The sequence below is a fragment of the Chiloscyllium plagiosum genome, chromosome 4, assembly GCF_004010195.1.
Source record: "Chiloscyllium plagiosum isolate BGI_BamShark_2017 chromosome 4, ASM401019v2, whole genome shotgun sequence".
Classification (NCBI taxonomy): Eukaryota; Metazoa; Chordata; class Chondrichthyes; order Orectolobiformes; family Hemiscylliidae; genus Chiloscyllium; species Chiloscyllium plagiosum.
In genome coordinates, this window is record NC_057713.1 from 12,611,739 (window position 1) to 12,627,079 (window position 15,341).

The 15,341-nt window shown below is 39.2% G+C and overlaps 1 protein-coding gene across 4 annotated transcripts in view; it reads left to right on the forward strand.

The window, feature by feature from the left end:
* cep76 (centrosomal protein 76) overlaps positions 1-15,341 on the forward strand; it is a 58,641-nt gene that overhangs the window by 6,134 nt on the left and 37,166 nt on the right. For 3 of the 4 annotated variants that reach the window (XM_043687722.1, XM_043687721.1, XM_043687723.1), the window contains exons 2-6: positions 4,082-4,237; positions 6,255-6,327; positions 7,050-7,274; positions 11,082-11,267; positions 14,443-14,540. In XM_043687722.1, coding sequence (XP_043543657.1) covers positions 4,082-4,237; positions 6,255-6,327; positions 7,050-7,274; positions 11,082-11,267; positions 14,443-14,540 — 738 coding nt within the window. Of the gene's footprint in view, positions 1-4,081; positions 4,238-6,249; positions 6,328-7,049; positions 7,275-11,081; positions 11,268-14,442; positions 14,541-15,341 lie in introns of those variants that run through there. The other variant, XM_043687724.1, reaches the window with a different exon arrangement.

A 15,341-nucleotide genomic window follows, 5' to 3' on the forward strand; every position in this document is an offset into this window, starting at 1 on the left:
GGCCCTTCGGCCCAACAAGTCCACACTGAACCTCCGAAGAGTAACCCACCCAGACCCATTCTCCTAAATTTACTCCTGACTTAATGTACCTAACACCAGGGGCAATTTAACACTGCCAATTCACCTAACCTGCAAGTCTTTTGGATTGTGGGAGGAAACCGGAGCACCAGAGGAAACCAACACAGGCACTGAGAGAATGTGCAAACTCCATACAGGCAGTTGCCCGAGGCTGGAATAGAGCCCAGGTCTCTGGCGCTGTGAGGCAGCAGTGATAGCTACGCCACTGTGCCCCCACTAAATTTTCATATAACTGTGTTTTATTTGATATTTTATAATCTAAGCATGCTCTTTTGAAGCCAGGCAACCTAAACTAACACATCACTTTTTTTTCACTGGCTACTTTTTAGATTCTAGGCTGATGTGAATCAGGACCAAGGTATTTGCCAGCATGCAGCTCAAACAATTTGCTCAATTGGAGCAAAGAAAAGGTCATTTACCTGGAATGTTAACTTTGTTTCTGTTTCCACTGATACATGATATTCCTGTTGAGTATTTCCAACATTGTCTGTTTTTAAAATTATGATTTTGTTCTGTGTCCACTCTGCCTATTGATTGTGAAAAGTCTTGAGAGACAACTGACACTGAGTCTCTTCTTCCTTGGGAACTTGAATGTGGTCTTAACTGTGGAAGAAATCTGGATAGCTGCAAAGATTCTGCTCTGCTAGACTTGTCAGTGGTCACTTTTGACAAACCAGAGCAGCATGAAGTTTCTAACTTGCTGATTCCTTGTACATTGACTAGACAAAGCTCAGGAACATGGGACTAAAACACTGCCAGAAATAAAGCGGCAACCTCCTTCAAATAGAGTGAGCTGCAATATCTCATGTTTTTTATAATGATGAAACACTGACTCATCCAGGCTATAAAAATAGACCAAAGATTCTTATCTCACTACAGCTGTAGGGATTTTTATTTACTTGAACCTCAGGTAAGGTGGGGTTGGTATTGTCAGTTGTGCCAGATCTGGATGTGACATAATTGCCTTTCAGTCACAATGTTTGTGTACTGCAGATATTTGTGTTCCTCATGCTATGCAGTGCTGAGGGAGTGGCACACAGTGGGAGGAACCATTTTTTGGATGCCCCTCAAGAGGCACTATTGCAAAGAAAAGCAGAGTTCCAATCATTTTTTGTACCAGTTAATAAAGATCGCTAAAACAGACTTTCTTGTCATTGTCACATTGCTGTTTGTGGTTGCTTGCTGCACAAATGAAATGCAATTTATATTAAATATGAAAGAAAGGGCTTGCATTTATATTTCGTAACTGTAGGATGTATCAAACGCTTCACAGCCAATGAAGCACTTATTGAAGTGTAGTAGCTGTTATAAATGAGGAAACTGCAGCAACCAAATCGCCCACAGCAAGCTCCCACAAACCACAGTAAATGACAAGTTTTTTTTTGTGATGTTAGATGAGTGATAAATATTGGCCAGCACTTCAGATTTTTAAAAATATCTTTAGGATCTTTCCCTCAGTTGCTGCATCTGAAAGGTAGCACCTTCAACCATGGATCACCCCCTGACTGGGTTGTCAGTGGATCTGTATTATCTGTTCAATGGGACTTGAATCTACAACACTGATTCAGATGTAAGAATGCTGTCAAAGGCAATTTAAACCTAATCCTAATGGCAATTCAGAAGACTATAACCAGACTCCAATTTCAATCATTTTCATCCAATTAAGTCTCCTGGGCCAAATGTCACTTATTCTGTAAGGTAATGCTAAAGTCTGAATGTCTCAGTTGAAGAAAATAATAAAGGGTCAAGTGCAAGGTATCAATGATTCAAGTTGCTGTATTAAAAGGAGGTGAGACTTGTGATCTCAAAGCATAATGTTGTCATTTTCAGTAACTTGTTTAAGATTTCCTGCCTTATTTTCTTTGCTCTGAATTTCTTCTGTTAATTAGAATGTTACAGCGTAGTACAGGCCTTTTGGCCTTCGATGTTGCACCAACCTGTGAAATTAATCTGATGGCCATCTAACCTCCACCATTCCATTATTATCCATATGTCCAATGCCCATTTAAATGTCCTTGATGTTACGAGTCTACTATTGTTGCAGGCACCCCCTACTACTGAGTAAAGAAACTACCGCAATATCTGTCCTATACTCATCACCCTTCAATTCAAAACTATGTCCCCTCATGTTAGCCTTCACCATCCGAGGAAAAAGGCTCTCACTGTCCACCCTATCTAACCCTCTGATTATCTTATAGGTCTTGATTAAGTCACCTCTCAATCTTCTTCTCTCTAACGAAAACAACCTCAGTTCCCTCAGCCTTTCCTCGTAAGACCTTCCTTCCATACCAGCAACATCCTAGTAAATCTCCTCTGCACCCTTTCCAAAGCTTCCACATCCTTCCTAAAAACAGTGACCATGACTGCACGCAGTACTCCAGGTATGGCCTTACTGGTGTCATGTTTCAGCTGTACAAAACCTTGTGGTTCTGAAACTCAATCCCCCTACCAATAAACGCCAACACACCATATGCCTTCTTAATAACCCTATCATTCTGGGTGGCAACCTTTAGGGATTTGTGCACCTGGACACAGAGTTCATCTACACTGCCAAGAATTTTATCATTCTTGTTACTTCTTCCAAAGTGAAGTGCATCATGCTTTTCCGCATTAAACTCCAATTTCTACTTCTCATCCCAGCTCTGCATCTGTGTCCCTCTGTAACCCACAACATCCTCTGGCACAGTCTGTAACCCACAACAACTCTGCCTACCTTAGTGTCATCTGCAATCATGCTTTTCCGCATTAAACTCCAATTTCTACTTCTCATCCCAGCTCTGCATCTGTGTCCCTCTGTAACCCACAACATCCTCTGGCACAATCCACAACTCTGCCTACCTTAGTGTCATCTGCAAATTTACTAACCCATCCTTCTACATCCACCTCCAGGTAATTTATAAAAATGACAAACAGCAGTGGCCCAAAACAGATCCTTGTAGCACACCACTGGTAAGCCCAAAACAGATCCTTGTAGCACACCACTGGTAACTGAGCTCCAGGGTGAACACTTCCCATCAATCACCATCCTCTGTCTTCTTTCAGCAAGCTAATTTCTGATCCAAACCGCTAGACCATCTTCAATCCCGAAACTCCATATTTTGTGTAATAGTCTGCTGTGTGGAGCCTGATCAAATGCCTTACTGAAATCCATATACACCACATCATCCATTTTATCTTCATCTACTTGTTTTGTCACCTTCTCTCAGAACTCAATAAGGTTAGTGAGGTACTACCTACCTTCACAAAACTGTGTTGACTATCCCTAATCAAATTATTCCTTTCCAGATGATTATAAATATTATAACCTTTTCCAACACCTTACTCACAACCGATGTAAGGCTCGTTGACCTATAATTACCCGGGCTGTCCAGACTCCCCTTCTTAAACAAGGAAACAACATTTGCTATCCTCCAGTCTTCTGGCACAACTCCTGTTGAAAATGATGACCTAAAGATCAAAGCCAAAGGCTCGCCAGTCTCCTCCCTGGCTTCCCAAAGAATCTGAGGATAATGATTATAATGACAGTGAAGCTACCACCATCCAATATTGAGGTTCCCCCTAGTCTCTAATCAGTTGAAATGCTGAGATTTCACTTATCTCGCTGTGAAAAACCTTTAAGAATTTTCACCTCGTTTATTGAGATATAACCTAGGTTTTTTACCGGTATAATAACTTTGTAATTGTTCAATATCCTGGCTGGTTTTGAAAATCTAATTTTATTATTTTAGAATTGCTGATAGTTTTCGTAATGATGACCATGAAGCTAACTGTAAATGTTAGGGTTATTAACTGAATTTGGATCCTATCAACTGCAGTGGTGGATTTGAACTCTGTCGCCAATGTTAGCCTGGGTCTCTGAATTTACAATCCAGTGACTGGCAAGATCAAAACAGATCTTTTGGAAAATGCAAAGTGTATTTTGCCTGTTCCTTTTAAAGTTTAAACTTGTGAAGCAAATTTGCACCTGGATAACATTAATAACTTGCTGATCATTTGTGAACAGATGAACATCCATGAAACGATCAGAGAAATCTTAGGAGAATCAGTTCAGGAAGAACTAGGGGTTTCTTCACAAACTTTATCTGAGGCTGATCTCATAAAAGCATTACAACGCCGAGGCATTGTGGATGATGTCATGAAGGAACTCAAATTTTTAACAGTAAGTTTTTCATTGCATTGAATAGGATATTACCTAAAATTTCTCTAAAATCAGAGCATCAAAAGCTCATTTTATAAAGAGTTATTGCTTTTATATTTAATAATTACTGACGAGGTTGTTCTAAAGTAATATGAATCCCAGTAGCTCCATTAAAACAAATACACATTTCGGGTTAGAAAGCAGGCAGGTGCAAAGTTCCAACAAGGTTCCCCAAGTTCCCTTCTGTGCACAGGTTGCACTAGAGAAACTTGGAATGGTTACCGTACATGAGGAGTCCATTTGGGCCATCATGTTCATGCTGGCTGTGTGAAATAGCAACTCCAATCCAATCGCCCACTTTCTCCCAGTAGCCCAGAAAATTTGGTGTCTTCTGATATTTATCCAGTTTTGTTTTGAAAGCCACAATTGAATCTGTCTCCATCACACCCTGACAACACATTCCAAATTCAGGCCATTTGCTCCATAACGTTTGTTTTCATGTCACATTTTGTTCGTTTGCTGTTCATCTTAAATTGATGTCCTTTGGTTCTTATTCTTTCCACAAATGGGCATAGTTTGTCTACTCAGTTCAGATTCCTTGTGATTTTGGACCTTTTATCTGATTTTCTCACTTCTAAGGAGAAGAGCCCCAACTTCTTCAATTTACCAATGTCAGTAAAGCTTTTAGGTGGAACCATTCATATGACTCTTAACTGCATCTTCTATAATGCCTTCACAACCTTCCTAAAGTATGGTGTCCAGAGTTGGACAGAATATTCCAAACTAGGGTGAACTAATGTTTTATAAAAGTTCACTGTAGCCTTCTTACTTTTATACTCCATTCCTGTATTTATAAAGACCAACATTCTGTATGCCTTGTTAAGCGTTTTCTCCATATTGCTTGTTGTTGTCTTCAGTCAGTGTAAGTATGTTCTTAGGACCACCCCCCCCTTCAGAAGCTTGGATTATATTGCCACTTTCCGTTCTTATGAAATGTTACCACTCAATTTTCTGCATTAAAATTAATCTGCCATGTTTCTGTCTATTCCAACAATGTTTTGGATTGCTTACAAGTTTTGTCATCTGCAAATTTTGAAATTGTTGCCAAGTCTTTGTCATTAATGTAAATGAAGAAAAACCGTTTTCCTAGTATTGACTTCTGCAAAACCAATTCTTCAGATTGCAGAATCTCTGGTCCTCCATTCTGGGGGGGAAAAAAAAGCATTCAGTGTGCTCTTTCCTGTCACTCAGCCAAGTTTTTTTGTTATTCATTCTTGGGATGTGTGCATGGCTGGCTGGGCCAGCAATAATGTGTTCTTGAAAAAGTGGTGAGTGGCTTCCTTGAATCACTGCAATCCATTTTGTATAGGGAGTGCTACTAGACGAACAGTTCCAAAATTGTTCATGATGTCTGCATAGTTTCTTTTTCCAGAGCTTGTAACAAGTTATCACTCATGTGACCGCTTGCCTGGATCTAATGATGCTTAAAAATGCTGCTGGAAAAGTGCAGCAGGTCAGGCAGCATCAAAGGGCATAAGCCCTTCTTCAGGAAGGATCTGATGATGCCAATTACACTTATGATGTCCCTGTGCAGAGCATACATTTTAATGTCTTCAAATATTATACCTAAAATATAAAATGAAAATTATTTAGATAACCAGTAGTAACCATAAAGCCCTTTATTAGTTATTTGTAGTTGCTATTAAGCTTTTAATTCTACCTCTAATTCCAGATTGACGAATGGCGATTCAAATCCATAGCATTAGCCAGAGCATTAGTTTAGGAGTTTGGATTATGAATTCAGTGACATTACCACTACACCCTTGCCTCTCTATTACAGAGAAACCTTAAGTATTGGGGAAACTAAGGATAGTTGTACATGAGATATATCAGCAGCTTATTATTGCAAAGATTTATTGCAATTGAAATGTTATATTTCATTTTGGAAAACTGTGATTCTATATTTTCATGTGACCAGTGTTGTTTCCTACATTTTTAAAGAATGGATTAAGATGCTTTTCATTTCCGGGAAGTGCAGGTCAAAGAAGATACATCCAGTTCAAAACCAGCCGCACACTTTATTGACAAGGAGCCAGCTGAATTAAAGAAAAGTGAGTGTTATGGTGTTTTGCTCATTTCATTCTACTAACACTTTATTTGCTTCTGTAAGTTCTACTTGTTTAAAATGTGTTTTGTTGGTATTTGTCTTGTTTTCTTGAATGAATTATTGTTCACAAGATTTGCATATAATCCATCAGCAGCACTTGATGAAGATAAGTAGTGAGCGTACAGTGTTTCCTACTTATACCGTGTGGCACTTGGACCCTTGGGTAAAGATAAAGAAGATCTTGTAGTAACTGTCGGTTCTTAATTTGATTCATATTCTGGTTTCACTTTATTGGTCTCCACTGGGACGGCAAAGGAGCAAGTGATCTTTTAGAACCAAGCTGCTACTTTTCAGGTTAGGGAATCCGTGACCACCACTGGCCTCTGTGGACTAAATATTGAGGATAACATTTATTGGTTAAATGTAATTCCATCAAGAATCTGTGTTGAAGGCGCAGATTTTCCATCAGTTATTTAGCTGCTGATTACAATATTTTTCTTAATTGTTACTAACAATGAGGATTAAACCAATTGAGAATACTGCACATATGAAGGAACCTGGGATGGGCAAGTTGGTTGCTGCAGTTTCCTGCATTAAATTTGTGTCTACACTTAAGGAGTAATTCATTTGCTGTACAGAGTTAGGTTCAAAGGCTGTGAAAGATGCTATATAAATGGTAACTTTTAGTAAAGTATGGCCATTCATGTGTTCCCATTCACATTTCAGCAAGCATTGATCCCACCAGAAGAAACATATACCTTCAGGTTTTGGGCGGCAAAGCTTTTCTGGAGCATTTACAGGAACCACAGCCATTACCAGGGCAAACATGCTCTACGTTTACACTCTTCTTACATTTCCGAAATCAGCGCTTCCGCTCCAAGCCAGTACCTTGTGCCTGTGAGCCTGATCTGCAGGATGGGTTTCTGCTGGAAGTTCACAAAGACAGTTTAGGTGAGCAATGGTCAAAGTAATAAAATTTGTTTGTAAAGTCAACTCATTGAATCCATCTTAAAAGCGGTAACTGGCTTCAAGCAGTGCCTTAACTGACAAGTGAATGCTCCTATGGTACTGAACCATTCATACGTTGAACATGCTAGGCTCCATGCAGCGACTGTATAGAGTACAATGGTGTCAACTGAGATAATGTTAGAAGTCACATGACACCAGGTTATAGTCTAACACGCTTATTTGAAATCACCAGCTTTCGGAGCACTGCTCCTTCATCGGGTGAAGTGGAAGGAAGCGCACAGGCACAATATAGCCTGTGTGCTTCCTTCCACTTCACCTGATGAAGGAGCAATGCTCCAAAAGCTTGTGATTTCAAATAAACGTGTTGACCTATGACTTGTTGTCATATGACTTCTGACTTTATCCACCCCAGTCCAATACCAGCACCTCCACATCATGGCTACAATTGTTTGGGAAACAAATGGCTTCAGTTGCCTATGTTGGTTGAGAGGAAAATGTGAGTTATAGTCTTCAGTCACAACACTAGAGAACTGTAGCTACCGAGGAAACCTTAGTCATCACTCACTATGAAGAGGCCATATTTGGAGGGATAAAGAGAAATTCAATATCAAATATGTTTTTCCTACATTTACCAGAGATTATCTTGCTTCAGGATACTCTATTGTATTAGATTCTTAGTTCCAAGGAATAATAAGTGACTTTAGAAGCATTGACTAAAGGGACTTGGAAAGTTTGAGAGGTTACCCTCTGGTTTTAATCTGTTTGCTCAAATGTCTCCAACTATATTTGAGCCATAGAGCATATCATACTCTGGAGGATCTAGGAAAGGTTACAGGAAATAAAGGGATTCAGCTTTGTTGTAATATTTATGAATGATTTATAAAGTTTGTACCCCAGAGTTATGAGTCAACCTGAATGCAATGTTTAAAATATCTTTTTTGAAAGAAAGCAAATCATTGAGGGAAGGGGAATGAATTAGGGGTGCAGCAGCCAAAAGAAAGTTACATTGCTACTTCTGAGATTGTCTCAAAAAACAGATTTTAAATGGGAAATCCACAAGAACCCATATCATACTATCCACTAACTTTCAACTTTCAATTAGAATAAATACAACATTTTTAACTTGAAATTAGGTCCAGTGACCAAATCTGGGATTTTTCTTGAGATTTCTCAAACTCCACTACCATAACTTTGGATATCCCAATAAGGGAACACTTGGTGGTTGCGATCAAAATATGATAGAGTTCAGACTGCAGTTTGAAAGAGAGAAGGCAAAATTGGATGTAATGGTGTTCCAGTTAAATAAAGGTAATTACAGGGGCAGGAGAGAGGAACTGACGAAAATCAACTGGAAACAGAGCCTAGTGGGGAAGACAGTAGAGCAACAATGGCAGGAGTTTCTGGGTGTAATTGAGGACACAGTAGAGACGTTCATTCCCCAAAAAAAGAGAGCATATCGGGGGGGAGGGGAAGAGGGGAATGTAGACAGCCATGGCTGACAAAGGAAATTGGGAAATGTATCATTAGAAAAAGAGAGCCTATAAAGTGGCCAAGAACACTGGGAAATCAGAAGATTGGGAAGACTGCAAAAACAAACAGAGGATAACCGAGAGAGAAAAAGGGAAGTAGAGGATCAAATATGAAGGTAAGCTAGCCAGTAATATTAGAAATAATAATAGTAAATGTTTCTTTCAATTCATAAGAAACAAACAAAAGTAGAAAATCGGACGCTCCAAATTGATGCAGGAAGGCTAGTGATGGGAGATCAGGAAATAGCTGTTGAACTTAATAAATACTTTGTGTCAGTCTTCACAGTGGAAGATATGAGTAATATCCCAAAAGTTAAGGAGAGTAAAGGGACAGAGTTGAGTATGGTAGCCATTACAAAAGAGAAAGTGCTAGAAAAGCTGAAAGGTCTAAAAGTTGATCAAATCTCCTGGCCCCAATGGGCCACATCCTAGAGTTCTGAGGGAGGTGGCTTAGGAAGTAGCAGAGGTGTTGGTTGTAATCTTTCAAAAATCACTGGAGTCAGGGAAAGTCCCAGATAATTGGAAAATTACTGTTGTAACCCCCTTGTTCAAGAAAGGATCAAGACAAAAGATGGAAAATTATAGGCGGATTAGCTTAACCTCAGTTATAGGTAAAATTCTAGAATCCAACATGAAGGACGAGATTTCTAAATTCTTGCAAGTGCAGTGTCGGATTAGAACAAGTCAGCATGGATTTAGTAAAGGGAGGTCGTGCCTGAATTCTTTGAAGAGGCAAACCCAGTGTATTTTATCTACCTCGACTTCCAAAAGGCCTTTAGTAAGGTGCCTCACGGGAGGCTGCTGAGTAAGGTGAGGGTCCATGGTGTTCGAGGTGAGCTATTGGCATGGATTGAGGATTGGCTGTCTGACAGAAGGCAAAGAGTTGGGATAAAAGGTTCTTTTTCAGAATGGCAGCTAATGACAAGTGGTGTCCTGCAGAGTTCAGTACTGGAGCTTGCAACTGTTCACTCATTTTTCTTATTTATTAATGATCTGGATAAAGGGCCTGGGGGCATTTTGGCCAAGTTTGGCAATGATACAAAGTCAGGCAGGTAGGTAAGTAGTTCTGAGGAGGTGGGGAGGCTGCAGAAAAATTTAGACAGTTTAGGAGAGTCGTCCAAGAAATGGCTGATGAAATTCAATGTGAGCAAATGCAAGGTCTTGCACTTTGGAAAAAAGATACAGGGACAGACTATTTTCTAAATGGTGAGAAAATTCCTAAAGCCAAAGTACAAAGGGATTTAGGAGTGCTAGTCCAGGATTCTCTTGAGGTTGACTTGCAGGTTGACTTGCAGGTTAAGAAAGCAAAGATAGTGTTATCATTTATTTCTAGGGTTGGAATATAAAAGCAGCGATGTGTTACTGAGACTTTATAAAGCTCTGGTTAGGTCCCATTTAGAAATACTGTGTCCAGTCTTGGGCCCCATACCTCAGGAAGGGCATACTGGCACTGGAGCATGTCCAGCAGAGATTCACACGGATGACCCCTGGAATGGTAGGCCTAACATACGACGAACGGCTGAGGATCCTGGGATTGTATTCATTAGAGTTTAGCAGGTTGAGGGGAGATCTAATAGAAACTTACAAGATAATGCATGGCTTAGAAAGGATGGATGCTGGGAATTTATTTCCCAGGTAGGGATACCAGGACCATGGGCACAGCCTTAGAATTAGATGGGGGTCAATTTAAAATGAAAATGAGGCATTTCTTCAGCCAGAGAGAGGTGGGCCTGTGGAATTCATTGACATGGAGCGCAGTGGAGGCCGGGACGTTAAATGTCTTCAAGGCAGAGATTGATTAAATTCTTAATCTCACAAGGAATTAAGGGATCTGGGGAGAGTTCGAGTAAGTGGTGTTGAAATGCCCATCAATCGTGGATTGAATGGTGGAGTGGACTCGATGTGCCGAATGGCCTTACTTCTACTCCTATGTCTTATGGTCTTATAACGGGCATTTCTACAGTGAACCTGTAGATGGCCTGAAGATAATCACAGGATTAATCAAAAACAGAAGGGAACATTGTTGAGATATATCACCATCTCCTGTTCGAGGACAATTAACATTGGGTTGATTTGCCAGCGACGTTCAGATCCCATGCAAGAATTAAAACTAACTGTAGACTTCTTTATCTACATAGACACAAAATGTAGTATTATCCAATCCGAACACCGAGCTGCTTACTGGATAACTATGCTAATGAAAAATTGGCCTGTAGGCCATGTGATGTGATGCTAATTTTTTTTAATTGGTTATGTATAGGTGATGGCAGTAAGATGGCTGATGCAACAACTTTATTATCAATCTGTGATCCTGTGCACATGGTTCTTATAAAAACAGATACATCTGGAGAAACAACTTTAATGGCTTCACACTACTTGGAATGGCGGTCTTTGCTGAGCTCACCAGATGGAAAAATGAACATGTCTTTAGAGCTATTGGGTGTGGGTAAGAATTCCATTGCATTATCTCAATCTAACATTTCAATTTCGAGATTAGTTCCATATTCACTCATGGGGCATGAAATTGCCTGCTGAGTCAGCATTTATTGCCTGTCCCTAGTTGCCCCTGCGAAGGTGGAGGTGAACTGTCACCTTGAACCACTGTAAACCTGTTCTTTAAGTACGCCCATAATGCCATTAGGGAGGGAATTCCAGAATTTTGATCCAGCCACAATGGACTTGTCTTGTAGCTGTTGGTCAGTTTTGAGGAGTTGGGAGGTGAGTTACTCATTGCAGTATTCCTACCTCTGACCTGCTCTTATAGCCACTGTATTATGTGGTATTAAAGTTCTGAAGTTGATAATTCCAAATTGAGTTGTGAGGCTTAATTTGCTTGCTTGAGGGGTCTTATTTTGATTGCTACAGGCAATAAAGTTTAAATTGTTGTTTCAGTACTTGATTTTGAGAATTTTCTTAAGTTGCCGAATTAAAAGTAACATCAGGTGATTTAGCCACAACAGTGGCAAGTGCACTCTAGTTTCTGGTCAATGTTAGCCCATGGGAAGTTGACTGTGGGGTATTCAATGATCATAATGTTATTGAATTTGGTGGTGGTTAGATTGATGGGCATCGCCTAGCATTTGTGTGGCGCGAATGTTATTTGCTACTTTTCAGTCCAATGTTTTGCCTTCATCTATCTTATTAGAGTCAGATGTACAGCTCAGAAACAGATGTTTGGTCCAACTTGTCCATGCTGACCAGATTTCCTAGTACCTTTTGCCAGCATTTGGCCCATATCTCTCTAATCCTTTCCTGTTCATACACCCATGCTGATGCCTTTAAAATGTTGTAATTGTACCAGCCTCCATCACTTCCTCTGGCAGCTCATTCCATATATACACACACCACCCTCCGTGTGAAAAAGTTGCCCCTTAGGTCCCTTTGGTATCTTTCCCCTCTCACCTTTTAAACCTTTGCCCTCCAGTTTTGTCTATTCACCCTTCCTTTGCCCCTCATGGTTTTATAAACCCCAGAAGGTCACCCCTTAACCTCCAACGATCCGGGGAAGATAGCCCCAGCCTATTCAGCCTCTCTCTATAGCTCAAACTCTCCAACCCTGGCAACATTCTTGTAAATCTTTCATTCAGGAAATTATAATTATCAAGAAAACATAGGGGACTGATTTTCATACAAACAGAACAAGCATTCTTGGTACACTTGCACATTATATATTTTTCAGGTCTAAACAAGAAGGCCATAAAATCAGTTTTACACTCCTACTGCAAAGTTCTCCAAACCTCCATGGTAACAACCACCATTTACGTTAGAATTTAGTCTCCTAGCTCAATCTTACTCTAAAACTAGTAGTGTTGAAAGAAGCATTGACCTTCTGGTTTGGTTAAAAATGGTGAGTAGCAAATAAATTATAACTCAGTTAAGTTAGTCAGCCATAAAATTTACTTGCATATTAAATGAGTTATAACTTATCCTGCTATTCGCTACTCACCATTTTTAACCAAGCCACAAGGTTATACTCATTATTCATCATCAATTCAAAAGTATCTGAAAAGAAGAACAATTTTCAGTGAATGGCTGTGATGAGGCAATTTTGTTATGTGCAAAACAGTAACATATTGAGTTTTTGTTCTGCTGTATGATTGTACTGTAGTAGAGACGAGACAAAAATGAGATCCATGTGAAGAACATTTAATCCATTAGGACAAGTAACATCGCTGAACCAAATTTTTTTCTTGAGTTACTGTAAAATATATTCACCCAGTATTACCACCGCAAAAAAAATTCTAGTAAATTTTGTCAGGCATGATTTCTCCTTCATTAAACCATGCTTGATCATACGTATTTCTAAATGCTCTACCATTTATATCCTTCATGGTAACATTTTCCCAATAAGAGATGTTAGGTTAATTGGACTGTTTTTGTCACTTTCAGTTTTTTTTTAAAGTTTTTTAATTTGGCAGTTTTCCAATCCTCTAGGACTTTTGCAGAACCAAAGGATTCCTGGGGGATTACTACCAGTGAATCCATTATTTCTGTAGATATGTCCATAAATATCCTAGGATGCATTATCAGGTCCATCTGATTACTCTGCCTTTAGTTCTGTTAGTTTCACCATCACTTTTTTTTGTTCTTCACCCCCCCCCCCCCCCCACCCCCCTCCTCTCTTTCCCCCACCCCTTGATACATTAATAATGTTTTCTACTGTGAAGACTGGTGCAAAATATTTATTCACTGCCTCTGCCATTTCCTAGTTTTGGCATTATTATTTTGCCATCCTCATTCTCTAAGGAGGCTGCATTCACTTTAACTTCTGTCACCCTTTTTTTATACATTTTAAAGAAGCATTTGCTGTCTGTCTTGATACTATTTGTAAGTTTAGTCTCAAAGTTTATCTTCTCCCTTTCTTTTGGTAATCTTCTGTTGGTTTTTAAAACTCTGAACAAAAACTACCACTAATCTTTGCAACACTTTTTTTCCTTTTCAATTTGATGCTATGCTTAACTTACCTAACTAGCCACAGTTTGCATATCCCTTCCTAGAATTCTCCTTTTTTATTTTTGCTGGGATATCGTGTTGCTGTTTGCCATGAGCCATTTTCTTCAACGTTTGCCATTGTTCCTCAGCCACTTTTTCTGTTAAACTTCTTGACCTGCCAATCCCAGCCAGTTGTGCCCTCATTCCTCATAATTTTGCATGATAATCTGTGTTTATAAATTTGCAATTTTAGTAACTATATTCTGGGTATTCCCTTTTTTATTTTCCCTTCCTCCCAACTCCACCTATTACCATTAAAATAGAGTTTAAGAAGTTATCTACCTCTCCCAGCATTTTTGAGCACACTGGTATTCCTTTCTAATATTCTTACACTGCTCTCCCCAGCAGCATAACCAAACAACTGTACAAAGAGCTCAGTTCTGCCTTTGTATAGATGCTAGATGTCTGTAATCAATTAAGCTGCTGTAACAAAAATCCACAAATTAGGGTAAATATGTCTTTTAATGATTTAATAATTAGCATGACTCAAAAGTTAAAAGCTGTTGTTGTATTTACACACACTAGCTAACGTGCTATGTGTTTCTAGCAATTTCATTTTTTTTATTGTAATATTTTTTAGAATTCACTTGACACTGAACATTTGCTCAAACAAATTCTTCTACTTTCAGGCACAGAGTCTAAAGTTCCTGTTGGAATTTTGAATATAAAACTTGAAATATATCCCCGGCTGGTGCAACCATTAAATCAAGAAATAGTAAATACTCAGGTATAGTATGTCAAGTTTATTGTCATGGAGGCAGTTTTTCTTTTTGTACTGACAGACAGAGATCAGTGAATTATGATTATTATGAGAGAAAACCATTTCCAATACCATTCAGGTTGAATTAAACTAATGTCCATTTCTGTACATTCCTACTAACTATATTTCATAGAGGCATATAGCACAGAAAATAGACCCTTCAGTCCAACTCATCCATGCTGACTAAGTTGGTCCCACTTGAAAGCATTTGGCCCATATCCCTCTAAACCTTTCCTATCCATGTGCCTATCCAAATGTCTCTTCAATGTTGTAACTGTACCTACATCTACCACTTCCTCTAGTTGTCCATTCCACATAGGAACCACTGTGTGGGAAAAGTTGCCCCCAAATTTAAAGGGGCCTCTCACTATTAAAAAATGCCCCCTAAAGATAAGACCTTTGCTGTTTATTTATGCACCTCAGATTTTATAAACTTCTATAACCTTAACTTCTGAGGCTCCAGCTATCTGTAAGAATAACAGGGTGGTTATGGTAGAGGATTTTAACTTTCCAAACATCAACTGGGACTGCCATAGTGTTAAAGGTTTAGATGGAGAGGAATTTCTTAAGTGTGTATAAGACAATTTTCTGATTCAGTATATGGATATACCTACTAGAGAAGGTGCAAAACTTGACTCTTGGGAAATAAGGCAGGGCAGGTGACTGAGATGTCAGTGGGGGAGCACTTTGGGGCTAGTGACCATAATTCTATTAGTTTTAAAATAGTGATGGAAAAGGATAGACCAGATCTAAAAGTTGAAGTTCTAA